Source organism: Mesoplodon bidens, assembly GCF_964165515.1.
Source record: "Mesoplodon bidens genome assembly, chromosome: 13".
Taxonomy (NCBI): Eukaryota; Metazoa; Chordata; class Mammalia; order Artiodactyla; family Ziphiidae; genus Mesoplodon; species Mesoplodon bidens.
The window spans coordinates 74,251,040-74,265,058 of NC_138169.1; the positions used below are offsets into that span (position 1 = coordinate 74,251,040).

The following is a 14,019-nucleotide window of genomic DNA, read 5'->3' on the forward strand; positions in this document are numbered from 1 at the left end:
AATTTTGCTGCCCTTTAAGAGGAAACTATTCTTTTCAATGTATGAACTCCAGGTGAGCCACCAGTGGGTGATCCCTAGAGCAGGCCTTGGAGGCACATCTACACTAGGAAAGGGGCCAGCATTTTGAGATGAAATGAGATGTAATAAAGAGCCAGGGCATCGTTCTGTAAAGTACCCAAGAATGTTCCTCCTCCTCCTTTTTCTCCAGTCAGACCATCGTCATCTCAAAACTACTTCACTTTCTTGTCTCAAGAACATTTCTTCATTTTTCCTTCCCCACCCCCCACAGTTTGTTTTATTATTCTAACAAAGAGACAAAGAGGAAGAAAATAGCATTTTAATGCCTATGTGTTTGGTTCTTTTCATACATATTGTTTTCTTAAATACAACAGTCTTATGATATGGCAGTTATTATTAGTTCTCATTTTAAAGATGAGGAAATTGAGGCTCTTTCTTCAGGAAAACCTGAGGAATAGGAATGGGTTCTTCATCCTTGGCTAATGGAGAGGGTGTGTGTGTGTGTGTGTGTGTGTGTGTGTGTGTGTGTGTGTGTGTGTGTGTGTGTGTGTGTGTGTGTGTGTGTGTGTGTGTGTGTGTGTGTGTGTGTGTGTGTGTGTGTGTGTGTGTGTGTGTGTGTGTGTGTGTGTGTGTGTGTGTGTGTGTGTGTGTGTGTGTGTGTGTGTGTGTGTGTGTGTGTGTGTGTGTGTGTGTGTGTGTGTGTGTGTGTGTGTGTGTGTGTGTGTGTGTGTGTGTGTGTGTTTTTTTCTAGGTTAGGAAATAACATGGCCCTAGGAGGAAAGGTGTGTGTCTTCCCCCGCTCCTGCCCAAGGAGAACAGTGGTCGGGCTCTGATTAAATAAGGTCTTTGGTGTCAGGCCAAGGAATTTGGACTTAATTTGGAAGGTGATTCAAGGATTTTTAATAGAAGGGAGTGATAGATAGGATTAAAGTGTAGTTTTAGAAACATGAATCTGGCAGTTCTGAATGAGAGCATAGAGAACGGAGTGTTGTGTTTTTCTGGGTGTAAGATGGGATGGTCCAAAGTGAGAGGAGTGACGGGGATTATGATCAGCATGGATGTAACGTTGCCAAAGAAAAGATACAGGACTTGGTGAGAGAGAAAAATTTCATATAAAAATTAAATGTATATATTTGAGATGGTAAATTTTATGATATGTATATTTTATCACAGTTTTAAAAACTGAAATGTGTACCTTGCTTTGCTTTCCTGTATGTGGGCTGTTAATTACATTGGCTTCGTGATATGTGTGGATTTTAATATTTGGTTGGGAACTTATACTGCATATAATTTATTTAAAGGGAAACAGTAGTTCCCATTTTAGCTGTTAACTTTTGGAATGGTAAAACCCAGTTATGCTGTTATTGTAAAAAAAGGAAAGGGTGGCCTTGTTAGAAGACACCTGAAGGATGACAGCAGGGGTAAGTGATTCATTTCTTTCCACGCGACCTGTATAACCAAATTGCTGGGGGGACTTATTTTTCAGGCTGTTTTTTTCTGCCTGCGCCACATGGCACGCGGGGTCTTAGTTCCCCAACCAGGGATCGAACCTGTGTCCCCTGCAGTGGAAGCCCGAAGTCCTAACCACTGGACCTCCAGGGAAGTCCCCATGTAGGCTGTTGTTTTATACAGCTAACTGTCAGTGATTCAGTAGTCCCGTTGCCCAGCGCTTGGGCATAAAGAGAAACCAAATAAATCGTTTATCGTCTCTGGCCACAGACTGGGGCTGCCTGTAGTAGCAGACGATCATCTCCATCATTTTGTGTGCAAGAAAGCTTGGAGAGTGCAAACTTTTAGAAATTCTATTTCTAATAAACTTAGGTTTTAAAAGTTGCAAAGCTGTTTTGATTACTCAGTGGCTGACCTTGAGCCAGCTTATTGGTAAGAGGATAAACTGGAAAATTAATCTCCACATATGCAGAGCTGTTATTTAAACATTTTAGGAATCACTTCTTGTTTATAATTCCATTCGCCAACGTTCTTTGGGAGTAAAAGGACAGAAGTACCCGACTTCTGCTCATCCCACCTCCCCTCTTTGCGCTTTAATACCCCCCCATTCTCTTCACTATTCATTATCTCTGTCTTACTTTTTGAACAAAAACTAAGGTCCATGCTTTATTTAGATATCCTCAGTTTTTACCCAGTGTCCTTTTTCTGTCCCAGGATCCCATCCAGGAGATCACATTGCATTTAGTCACCATGTCGCCTTAGACTCCTCTTGCGGTGACGGCTCCTCTGGCGTCCCTTGTTTGTTACGACCGTGATGGTTTTGAGCAGGACTGGTCGGGATTCTGTGGAACGTCCCTCAGTTGGGATTTGCCTGACGTTCCCCCTGTGGTCAGGCTGGGGTGTAAAGTGGGTTTTTTCTGGGGTGACCTGCTCTTCTGCCACATCAAGGGGACGTATTGTCCATGTGACTTATCGCTGTTGATGCTGACCTTGGTCACCGGGCTCAGATAGTGTTGGTGAGGCTTTTCCACTGTGGAGCGGCTCTTTTCTCTTGCCTTCCGTACCGTCGTCTTTGGAGGAGACTCATTTAAGGAGTGGGATGATTCCTCACCTCCGTAAGGGTAGGGCATCTACATGAATTATGTGGACTTCCGCACAGGAGATTTGTTTGCCTTTCCCCATTTATTCAATCCTTTGCATCAGTATGGACTCAGGGATGTTTATTTTATAATTCAGCGTATAACCCAGTATTGCTTTATTTGTTTCTCCAGTTGTACCAGCTTGAGCCGTTGGGAGCCCTTTCGGTTCACCTCTGTGTCCCTCTGACATGTTCCTCTCAATGCAGTTTGTTTCCTTTCTTTTTGTCTTGCTTGGGAGCACTTCCTTAATTTCTGGCACCACAGAATGCTCCAGGCTCATTTTGTGCATTTCCTGCCCAGTGCTGGAATTGGCCATTTCTTCAAGGAGCGCTGGTCTCTTTTTCTAGTGGACAGCAGGGTTAGAAACCCAGGTCTTGGTGCTGGCTGTCCTCACTTTTGGTCTTTGCCAGGCATCTGCCCCAGTGCTGGGTTCACCTCACATGACTCATTTCTTCATTTTCCTATAAAATCTTTTCATATGGTTGCCCAGGTCTGTTTTTTTTTAAATTAATTAATCAATCAATTAAAAAGTTTTGGCTGAGTTGGGTCTTCGTTGCTGCGTGCAGGCTCTCTCTAGTTGCGGCGAGCAGGGACTACTCTTTGTTGCGGTGCGTGGACTTCTCATTGCAGTGGCTTCTCTTACCGCGGAGCGTGGGTTCTAGGTGCGCAGGCTTCAGTACTTGCGGCACGTGGGCTCAGTAGTTGTGGCACATGGGCTCTAGAGCGCAGGCTTAGTATTTGTGGCCATGGGCTTAGTTGCTCTGCTGCATGTGGGATCTTCCCAGACCAGGGCTTGAACCCGTGCCCCCTGCATTGGCAGGCAGATTCTTAATCACTGCACCACCAGGGAAGTCCCCAGATCTGGTTTTTATAGCTGTCCGAATTTTAGCCTAGATCAATACAAAATTATTCCTTGGATGGGCAATCAAGCTGCTTTTATATCTTTTAAAAATGTGTTTTGTGTTCTAGTATCAACACTACATAGGAATCTGGCTACAAATTTAGATTGCGTTTGGGTGGGTGATATTTTTGGTCTGTGATTTGTCTTTTATTACAGTTTTTACAAGAATTTTACAGATTCATGAACCTTAGGGAGATAGTTAAAAACCAATTAAAATTAAATTTTGAGCATTTGGTTTTATCAAGGCAAAATAAGCAGCTGAAATAAAATGGACCTGGGAGCTAGAGGTTTGCATTTATGATTCCCCAATTTAAGGTGCAGCTTAGATGGTAGAGAATGCCAAGGGTAGCAGTATAGTTAAATAAAGGAGATTAATTAAAGTGTAGGCAACTGGAACGATATAAAATTCACATCTTCCGGATGTAATTTCTTCTCTGTATTTATCCTTCCTGGGAAACCCTGTCTGAGAACCTTCTGAGCACATGTCTTGCTATTACGTGTGAGGGGGACTGTAAGCTGAAGTGAATACTCTTCTTTACTCCTTGTCTCAAAACAGAGATACACATTTTCTTTTCTGTTCCCCACATCACATTAATTATTAATCTTTTTTTTTTTTTTTTTTTTTTTTGGTGGTATGCGGGCCTCTCACTGTTGTGGCCTCTCCCGTTGCGGAGCACAGGCTCCAGACGCGCAGGCTCAACGCCCATGGCGCATGGGCCCAGCCGCTCCGCAGCATGTGGGATCTTCCCGGACCGGGGCACGAACCCGTGTCCCCTGCATCTGCAGGCGGCCTCTCAACCACTGCGCCACCAGGGAAGTCCTAGTAACCAGTTTTTTATTTTATTTTATTTTACTAACTGAGACTCAAAACTTAGAGCTTGATAAAATTCTTGGATCTCCTGTGGGGAAAACTTACTCGTGAGGGTCCTGAGGATTTGGAGAAGGCAGGTCTAACCCCTGACCTTCCATGCATCCGTGGAGGACAGTATGTCTTCTGCAGGGCACCGAGCAGCCAGAATCCTTTCAGCTGTGACTGCCAAGCTTGCTGCCACTGCTTGTGGGAAGCTTTGCCCACCATGGAGTGCTAGAGTTTTGCTGTCCTTTGGGTGCTGAGGAGCTCAGGTGAGGGCGGTGCCCCACGCCTCTGGTCTGAGCATCTCTTTGTCCACCTCCCTGGTTCTGACCTGCTGGGTCATTTGCACCTCAGCCTCTAATTCTGATCCCGACTGAGGCTCACGCCTCAGCCTGTGGGTTTTGTGCTGGACAAGGTGAGCCCCTGACCTTTGACCCCTAGCCCCTTGGTACCAGCCCCCCCTGCTGAGAGTGCTGCCCACTTAGGCTCCTTTCTTCTCTTGCTCAGATGCAGACACTGACGAGGAACCTGTCCGCCACACAGGTCTCCTGGCTGTGGTTGCAGGTCTCTGGTCTGGTTGTGGGATGAAAAGAGTAGGAACATTCCTTGAAAATCTCTGACCGCCTGCCCTCCGTGTTTGAATGTTATGCTTTCTGTGCTTTTTGTGTAGTGTATTTGATCATGACAAAGTTCCCTCTAGATATCTAAATAGCACAGCCCTGGGGTTGGGTGTATGCTGTTATCTCCATTTTTAGGTGGAAAACTTTCCAACACAAAGAAGCCAGAGAGCACAGGGAATGTTAGTGCTGGGAGGGACATTGGGCCTCACACCGCACTGTCTGCGTGTTGTCGCTGGGACATTAAAGCCCATTCTCTTCACCAGAGTTTGTCCATAGAAACTAGTTTATTTTAGGGAACTGTATGGATGGGGTTTTGTATGCTCTTATTAGTTAAGTGACAGGAACGTAGGTCGGTAAGTGATTTCATGGAGCTGCAGAGAGAAGTAAATAGGAAATTCATCATCTCCCTGCATGCATTCATTCATCAGTCACAGAACAAATATTTCTTTTACAGCTAGTAAGCAAACCATATTAGGAAAAGTTTAAACTGTAGAAATTGTATAAGAAGTATAAGAAGTCATCATTTTGTCTCATAAATATTTATAAAGTTGGGGGGCAGGGTGGGCTTAAAGTAACTCTAATGCACGGTGGCAGCAACAGAATTGGTGCAGCCATCTGGGAAATCATTCTGGCATTTGTGTTCACAGATCAGAAAAAATGACCTGTGGTTAGATCAAAATTTGGGAACGATAGCATCCCTCTTTTTGGAGACTTATAATATTTGTTAGCGTAATAGAGGCTGTCCTGCAGAAAGAAATCTGTTCAACGTGGAAAAATTCAGCATTTACTCTATGTATTTCAGTGCTGCATTTGTGAAAAGCCTCGTAAGGTCCTTCAAAACTGGCGTCTGTGTTTCGCATTGCGTGAAGTGCAGCATGTGAAGGGTTTTTAATGTTTTCCTAGTGGAGGTGAGTGTCATGGACAACGTGGTTAGGACTTGGAGGGGGGACAGGTTGGGAGGGAGAACGAAGGAGGGCTTTAGTGTAAGTTTGACCTCCTGTTGGGAGAGTCAAGTGGCATATAAAGCTGGCAGTCGGAAAGGTGGCTCTGAAGGCCGAATTAGGGCTGTAGATAGACATGTGTGAGTTCTGTGAATATATGGGATTGTTGTGACCACAGGGGTGGCCGAGGTGGCCTTTGGACAAAGGTAGATGACAGAGTCTGAAGGGACCCAGGAGGGGAAGAGCCAGGGAGTCGGGGGAAACCCGAGGGGCTTCTAGCAGTGCTTGCAGGGTCCGTGAGAGGACAAGATGGCTGGAAAATGAAATTCTGCTGAAAGGCAGTGGCAGTAAGAGAGGACACAGGCAGCAAGGACCAGCACAAGGCAACAAAGAATGGGAATGGACCGTTTTTGGAGCGTTTTCTAGCTATGAGGCACTCGCTTTATTTCATTTAGTAGCTATACACTATTAAATGAACGCATGCATTTTCATTTAACTTTTTATTTTGGAATAATTTTAGCTTCTAGAAAAATTGCAAAAATAATACAAAGAATTTCCAGGTGCCCTTTACCCAGTTTTCCCTAGCCACCTTGTATAATTATAACATATTAATCAAAACTAAAAAGTTATCACTGGTATAATGCTAACTAGACTATAGACTTTACTCAAATTTCAGCAGTTTTCAACTAAGTGGAGGACGCTAGTTGTATACAGTTCCCTTTCTCTGTAGCCTTACAGTACACAGTCAAGGTTTTGTTTTCCAGAGTTACTTGGGTGGGTTCTCTTCCTCCCTACCGTCTCTTCAGCATGGGTGTTATGTCATCTGCTTGTGATACAGTTAGTTCTTTGTTACACTTGGTCTCTTATTTGGGGCCGCTCCTCATTCCTGATGGCGTTTATGTTTTGTTCACACACGGTAAAACTCTCCGGGTTTTGACAAAGACACAGACGTGTGTATCCAGCTCCACAGTTGTGATGCAGAACAGTGTTGTCCCCTCCACGTTTCCTCCTACAGCCTGGATTTTAACAGTGGTTTCAGGCGAGTGGGTAGCAAAGGGGTGGGGGAGGAGCTGGGTGGTGCAGGATCTCCCCGACGACTGAGAACTTGACCGTGAAGGCCTCGTGCCTATGGACGGAGCACGAGGGTAGGGTCTCCAGGTTGAGGCTGGGGGACGTCTCTGTAGCCAGTAGGTAGAGGTAATAGACGCGACCAAAAGCCCCGGAGCGGGGCGGCAACCTCCCGGTGAGGACCAGCTGGGAAAGGCCACCTGTGCCGGATCAGGTAGGGTCCGAAGGCAGGCGGACCGTGGGGAGGGGTCCTGCCTGTTGTCTTTTTTTTTTTTTTTTTTTGCGGTATGCGGGCCTCTCACTGTTGTGGCCTCTCCCGTTGCGGAGCACAGGCTCCCGACGCGCAGGCTCAGCGGCCATGGCTCATGGGCCCAGCCGCTCCGCGGCATGTGGGATCTTCCTGGAGCGGGGCACAAACCCGTGTCCCCTGCATTGGCAGGCAGACTCTCAACCACTGCACCACCAGGGAAGCCCCTGCCTGTTGTCTTTGAAGCTGACTGTGGAAGGACGGAGGTGTGGAGTAGGTACCAGGGGAAGGTTAGAAACGGCCTCTGTCCCCTGGCAGGGTGGGAGTTAATGAGAAGGAAAAGAGAGGGTGGTGGGGCACAGTGACACAGAGGTCGCCCAGGGGCACGAGGAGCGGGGATTTGCCGCAGTCCTCTCCAGAGGTACCCTTGGCAGCCGCAGAACCATGTGGAAAACGCAAAGGAGCTTTTTACTGCAGAGCTTTCGTGTGACCTGTGAGTGCTTGGAGTTGGGAGTGATGCAAGGAGTAGGCCAAGAACTGTGAGTCGAGCTTCTGGAAAAGGCCGAGGTTTGTAGGGACCGTTTGCTTCGATTCCTGTGGGAGGAAGGGTGGGTGGAGTTGGGAAGGGGAGGCGCTCATAGGTGTAGCCTTGAGGGAAAAGGGAGGGATAACCACAGGGTAGGGCAGGGGCTGGATGTATTCTTGTCTTTCCCAGGGTTGTGCCCTGATGAAGCGCCTCTGTGTTTGTGTTTCCAGAAGCAGTTTGAAGTTTCACATCGGTGGTTTTTCACATCAGGAGTTATTAGGTATTAACTGAAGAAGAAAACACGGCCTTGGCCAGAGTATCTGTATGTCAGTATTGTTACCATCAGGATTCGGTGAAACAAGGAGATACCTAGTCCGGACGACAGCAGCTGCATTAGCTAATTTCTTATGAACTCACACAGAATGAAAACGTGTATTCTTTTCTTTTCACCTTCTCTGTCAACTGTCTTGTTACACATGGGCAGCTGCCCTGGTGGAGGCTGTTTAGAAAGTGAAGTTCTTCTGGCCTCAGCAGGTGGTGTGCAGGGAGTGGGGGGGACGCCCGCCAGTGCTGGAAGCTGAGAGGGGCTGGGCGCTCTGTGGTCCTGGGTCACACTTCTTCCCAGTGGCTGGAGAGGAGGCTCAGACCTACATGGTGCCCTGATCCACCCAGGGCCTGATTAGTGTGGAGGTTGGAGATAAAATAAACACTTCTCTTTGGCGTTTTGGCACTTGTATGGGGCCTTCAACTGGCATGTATTTAAGAGATTCCATAGCTCCATTTATTATTGCTTATTTTTTCCCTCAAAGCTGTACACACATAGCCATGCATGTGTGTATGTGTGTTTGTGTGTGTGTACACACACACACACACATATATATATACATATATATATTATTTTTGTGTGTGTGTGTGGTACGCGGGCCTCTCACTGCTGTGGCCTCTCCCGTTGCGGAGCACAGGCTCCGGACGCGCAGGCTCAGCGGCCATGGCTCACGGGCCCAGCCACTCCGCAACATGTGGGATCTTCCCGGACCGGGACACGAACCCGCGTCCCCTGCATCGGCAGGCGGACTCTCAACCACTGCGCCACCAGGGAAGCCCTATATATTTTTTTAGTTATTATTTTTTTGAGGCCTAAGTGTCCGCCAGTTTTTGGGGCCCAGTCTCCTTGTCCATCCCCCACCCTTCCCTAGACAGCAGCACTGGGGCAGAGACGTAGCCGATCAGGTGTTTTGTTTTGTTTCTGTTTTTTGTTTTAAACTCCACAAAACTGACATCTCTTCCCAGCTGGTTTAGGAAGAGGGAGCAAAGAAGCATGAAGCAGATTTGTGTAACTGAACCTGCTGTTGGGGATGGAATTGCAGTGAGAAAATATTTTTCCCTGATAAGCAATTCAGATTGAAGTGAGGGAGAAGGAAATGGTCAGTTGGGGAAAAAGAGATGTGATGTCTTTTTCTCTTCTGTGGTTGAAGAGATGTCATGATGGAGAGCGTTGAAAATGGTAAAGGTGAAAAGGGATTGGTGAAGAAGAAAGAGCCAGGGGTGTGTGTGTACTAGTGTGAGGGGAAAGGCAGGGCTTGGGAGGTAGAGGCGGGGAGAAACCAACCCCCTGCTTATTTCTTTGAAGACATGAAACCTGAGGGTGCTAAGTCATTTTCTGTGAGGAACAAACTAAATGTGAAGCATTGCATAAGATAAACACACATTATAAGAACATTGCATATTTGAAGAAAAGAAGGTTAGAATTGTGAGTTAGATTCATTCATCTGTTGAATTACTTCTTCGAAAAGGGCTTCAGTGGCCAGATAAGTGCCAGAAAACAGTGACAGATATAGTCCCCCAAAAGGATAACAGACCTTGGATTATCATAGTTGTTCTTTGAAAAGTTTGTATAATGCTGTTGAGGCGATCTGTAGACTTTGATTTGTTTTTCTTTGGGATTATTATGATTTAGCGTTTATTGATTTTCATTAAAGGAAATGTTAGTTTCTCCATTTACATGGGGAAGCCGATGTGTTGTCACCGGTCACATTGACCTTTGCATATTCATTTTGCAGGCGTGTATCTGGGGGTTATTTGCAGTTGGGTTCAGTGGTTACATTATGTCTGGGAGCTTCAGTGCCATCATCCTGTAGTTGGAAATTGACAAGTGGCTCCATGAAGAACAGTTTTTTATTGCAAAGTATAAGAAGTATGATTAAGGGGTGAATGGGTTTTTCTTAAGATTTGATAACTTTTGACTTTTACCAACAAAGATGAAATAGCTTACTATAATTTTAAGAGACTTTGGTAGGAAAGGAAGTGTTTTGTCTGTATCATAGGAGGGAATAGAGTGACCTTGTGACAGACTTGAGCTCTTTGATTTTCTTTTTTTATAAACAGGCCTTGCATTCCCCCCCAGACATTTTCAAGGTGAAAGGACTTTTATACATTAAGCACAAATGCTGTTAGTGAGCTATACGTTATTTATAGGGGGTTTAGTTTTAAATTAAAAGACTGTTAGTGCCTTTGAAGGAAGCTGTATTTTACAGGGTTTAAATGAGATGAAAGACATTGTTGCAATAACTAAAACTAATTCTGTTTGAAAGTCAAGCTGTTGAGGGAAAGGGAAGCTAAAATGAGATCTTTTTATCTTATCTTTTTTATTTTTTTGCGGTACGCGGGCCTCTCACCGTTGTGGCCTCTCCCTCTGTGGAGCACAGGCTCCAGACACGCAGGCCCAGCGGCCATGGCTCATGGGCCCAGCCGCTCCGCGGCATGTGGGATCCTCCCGGACCGGGGCACGAACCTTTGTCCCCTGCATCGGCAGGCGGACTCTCAACTACTGCGCCACCAGGGAAGCCCCTATCTTATCTTTTAAACGAGAAGACTGAGATTTATCTTTGTAATGTTTTTAAGCAGAAGAATCTATTTTTACAGCAGTACTTAGGAATTGGGGTGAACAAAAGTAAAGAAAACTTTCAAACATAAACATTTCTCTCTGTACTTGATAGAATGGAGAAATGAAGCAGGAGTTAAGCATTTTTCCCCCCAAGTGGTAAATTCACTCTTGCCTTCCAGAATGTGGGAAGGGTGAGGGTAATAGGACTGTGTGATTGTGGGCATGACAAACATTTCTATAAACCAAAAAAGAAGTGTGAAGTTACAGACAGTGGTGTTTATTACATTGATTATACCACCCGGGAGAGGTGAACTCACCGCCACTATGGTCTTGGGTTTCAGACGACGCGATGTGCTTTCAGCGGCTGCTGCACTTGGCCTGTTATGCCCGCTGTGCATTTTCACCTTATAGTCAGGATTCTTTCAGGTGAACTAGGAGAGCTGACTCATATGTTTTTAAACCGCTGCTAATTCACTCTTACCTCTCCACAGTGTCCCAGTGCTTCACCCCAAAGAGTTCATCTGGGTTTATCTTCTTCCCTAAAGAGAAACTATATACATCTTAGGCGTTTAGAGGAAGGGGGGTGGGGGCAGGTATGGCTAGATGTCCACAGAAAAAGTTGTTCCTGCATCAGGAATGTCTTCTGGACCCCTTGGGGGGTTTGCAGACGTGGAGGTCCCCCTCGGGGGTTTCCTAAGCGTTCACTCTGCTTTACTTGTGCAGATGGGAAAAGATACCGGCAGTGTGGTGGGTGACATCCCACCATTGACTCTAAGATTTAATGCTGCTGCTGCCGCCGCCATATGTGAGCACCTGTGTGTCCATAAAGCAGGCAGGTCCCTGTTGTGTGTAAACAGGAGGGAGATAGTACGACTCATGTATTAATCTTCCAAGTATTCATCAGAAAGCCTGCCAGCTGCACTGCCAGTGTGAACTGCCAGTCGCTTAGCAAGTTGTGTTTCACGTGGTGACCCTTTTATCATTTCTTGTGGTTGTGTGTTCTGGGCCTACTGCCCACTGAGTATTTGAATTTTCTGTTATGTTCTTTTTGTTCCTGAACTGACTGCCCTCTAGGATGAATGGTGTGAAACTGGATGACGTCTTTTGCTCACCAAAATCATACAGAGAGGGCAAATGACATAAATCCCACCATGTAGCTGTAAAGAAAGGGTTGAGGGATTTAGGCAGAGCCCAGCCACCACTGGGGACCTCCAGAGCCTGGATCCCAGCTTTGGATAAGTGGTAGCATTAAAAAACCACCTTTCAGGACTTCCCTGGTGGCGCAGTGGTTGAGAGTCTGCCTGCCGATGCAGGGGACACGGGTTTGTGCCCCGGTCTGGGAGGATCCCACATGCCGCGGAGCAGCTGGGCCCGTGAGCCATGGCTGCTGAGCCTGCGTGTCCAGAGCCTGTGCTCCGTGACGGGAGGGGCCACAGCAGTGAGAGGCCTGCGAACCACAAAAAAAAACAAAAACAAAAAAAACCCCACCTTTCAGGCCCATTCGACTCCAGTGGGGTTTTGGGGGGTGGTTCATGAGTCTATGTTTTGAATTCTCTAAAAAGTGATCTACAAACTTGGATCATCATGGCTGGTAAAGATAGATCATAGGGATGCTTCGCTAATGGTGGTTTTATTGTGAGTATTCAATTTATAAAGGTAGTATGATGCTTAAAAATAAAGCTGATGAGGGACTTCCCTGGTGGTGCAGTGGTTAAGAATCCTGCCAATGTAGGGGACACAGGTTCGATCCCTGGTCTGGGAAGATCTCACTTGCCATGGAGCAACTAAGCCCGCGAGCCACAGCTACTGAAGCCCGCGCACCTAGAGCCCGTGCTCCGCAACAAGAGAAGCCACTGCGATGAGAAGCCCACACACTGCAACGAAGAGTAGCCCCCGCTTGCCGTAACTAGAGAAAGCCCATGCTCAGAAACGAAGACCCAGCGCAGCCAAAAATATATAAATAAAATAAATTAATTAAAAAGTAAATAAATAAAACTGGTGACATTCAGGGATTATTCCTAAGTGGGTGGACTCTTAAGTGGGTATGTTGTCTGACAGATGGATTTTTCATTGCCCACATTTTACAGTTCAGCTTCATTTAAAAAAGAAAATCATAATATCAAACTTTCTCGCTAGATTTGACTTCATATAGATGTTTTCATGTCATTATATGCTTAGAAGTGTTGTACTTTGATGCCGGGGGTGCATTATTCCCTGTCTGGTCCTGCAGGCACCCATCTGGGAGAAAAGTGGCCCAGAGTGTTCTCTCTAGGCTAAGCAAACCATCTAGAGAAAAGTACATGTGACTTCTGAGACATAAGTGCATGGAAAGTGATTTATTCTTTTTTTTAATGATTTTTTTCTGTTGCTTTATCTCTTTTTTTATTAATGCACTTTAAAAAATTTATTTATTTTTGGCTGCTTTGGGTCTTTGTTGTTGCACACAGGCTTTCTCTAGTTGTGGCGAGCGGAGGCTACTCTTTGTTGCGGTGCGCAGGCTTCTCATCGTGATGGCTTCTCTTGTTGCGGAGCATGGGCTCTAGGTGCACGGGCTTCAGTAGTTGTGGCACGTGGGCTCAGTAGTTGTGGCGCACGGGCTTAGTTGCTCTGTGGCATGTGGGATCTTCTTGGACCAGGGCTCAAACCCGTGTCCCCTGCATTGGCAGGCGGATTCTTAACCACTGTGCCACCAGGGAAACCCTGGAAAGTGATTTATTCTTCAGCTCCTATTGAGCCATAAGTGTTTGTTTCATCTTCAACAGTAGTTTTTCCCAACGAAATTCTTTGAAGTGTTTGGATGTGTCCCAGAGTGGGTGAATATGCTGAGGTTGTCTTAGCAGCTGATGATGGATTTATGGTTAATGTGAATTTTCACGGGTATGTTTATTGTTGCCTGAGTAGAAATGCTACTGTGATCCTCATAGTTATTTTTATTAGGAATGCATGATTTTTTACAGATTGTACAAGAAAAAAATCATCTTTCGTAAAATATGAAAGACAACTTCTCAGTGATTTAAAGCAGACTTAAAGGAGGAATGATGTAGTAAATATTGACAAGGAAAGAGTCTAGGTGCCTACAAGTCACTTAGGCCGATTCTTCCATTGAAAGTTGCCTAAGGTCAGCGGTGATCCCTGTTTCTTCTGACGTTGATTGTTGCTCGATTCCCCTCTCTTCTTCCCTTCGCTCCTTTGCTTTCTTTCTCTCCCTCTCCTTCCCTTTCCAGTTTTTCATTCTCCCTCTTCCCTTTCCTTCTTTCCTTCTCTTCCTGGCCGCCGGCCTCCACAGCAGAAGGAAGGAACAGGCCTGGAGAGATCCCCTTACTTCCTGAGGGTCTCAGAGGCAGTGAGTTGTCGGCAGAGCAGGGTCAGGGCC

At 46.0% G+C, this 14,019-nt stretch overlaps 1 protein-coding gene across 14 annotated transcripts in view; it reads left to right on the plus strand.

Annotated features, from left to right (window-relative positions):
• The window catches only part of ZNF532 (zinc finger protein 532), a 114,191-nt gene that overhangs the window by 39,504 nt on the left and 60,668 nt on the right, over positions 1 to 14,019 (plus strand). For 10 of the 14 annotated variants that reach the window (XM_081253263.1, XM_081253262.1, XM_081253264.1 and 7 more), the window contains 2 exons: positions 5,783 to 5,887; positions 6,838 to 6,960. The exons of 3 other annotated variants lie outside the window; for them this stretch is intronic. In XM_081253263.1, the coding sequence (XP_081109389.1) occupies positions 6,897 to 6,960 (64 nt within the window). In that variant the 5' untranslated portion in view covers positions 5,783 to 5,887; positions 6,838 to 6,896. Of the gene's footprint in view, positions 1 to 5,782; positions 5,889 to 6,837; positions 6,961 to 14,019 lie in introns of all 14 variants that reach the window. One more of the 14 variants, XM_081253258.1, reaches the window with a different exon arrangement.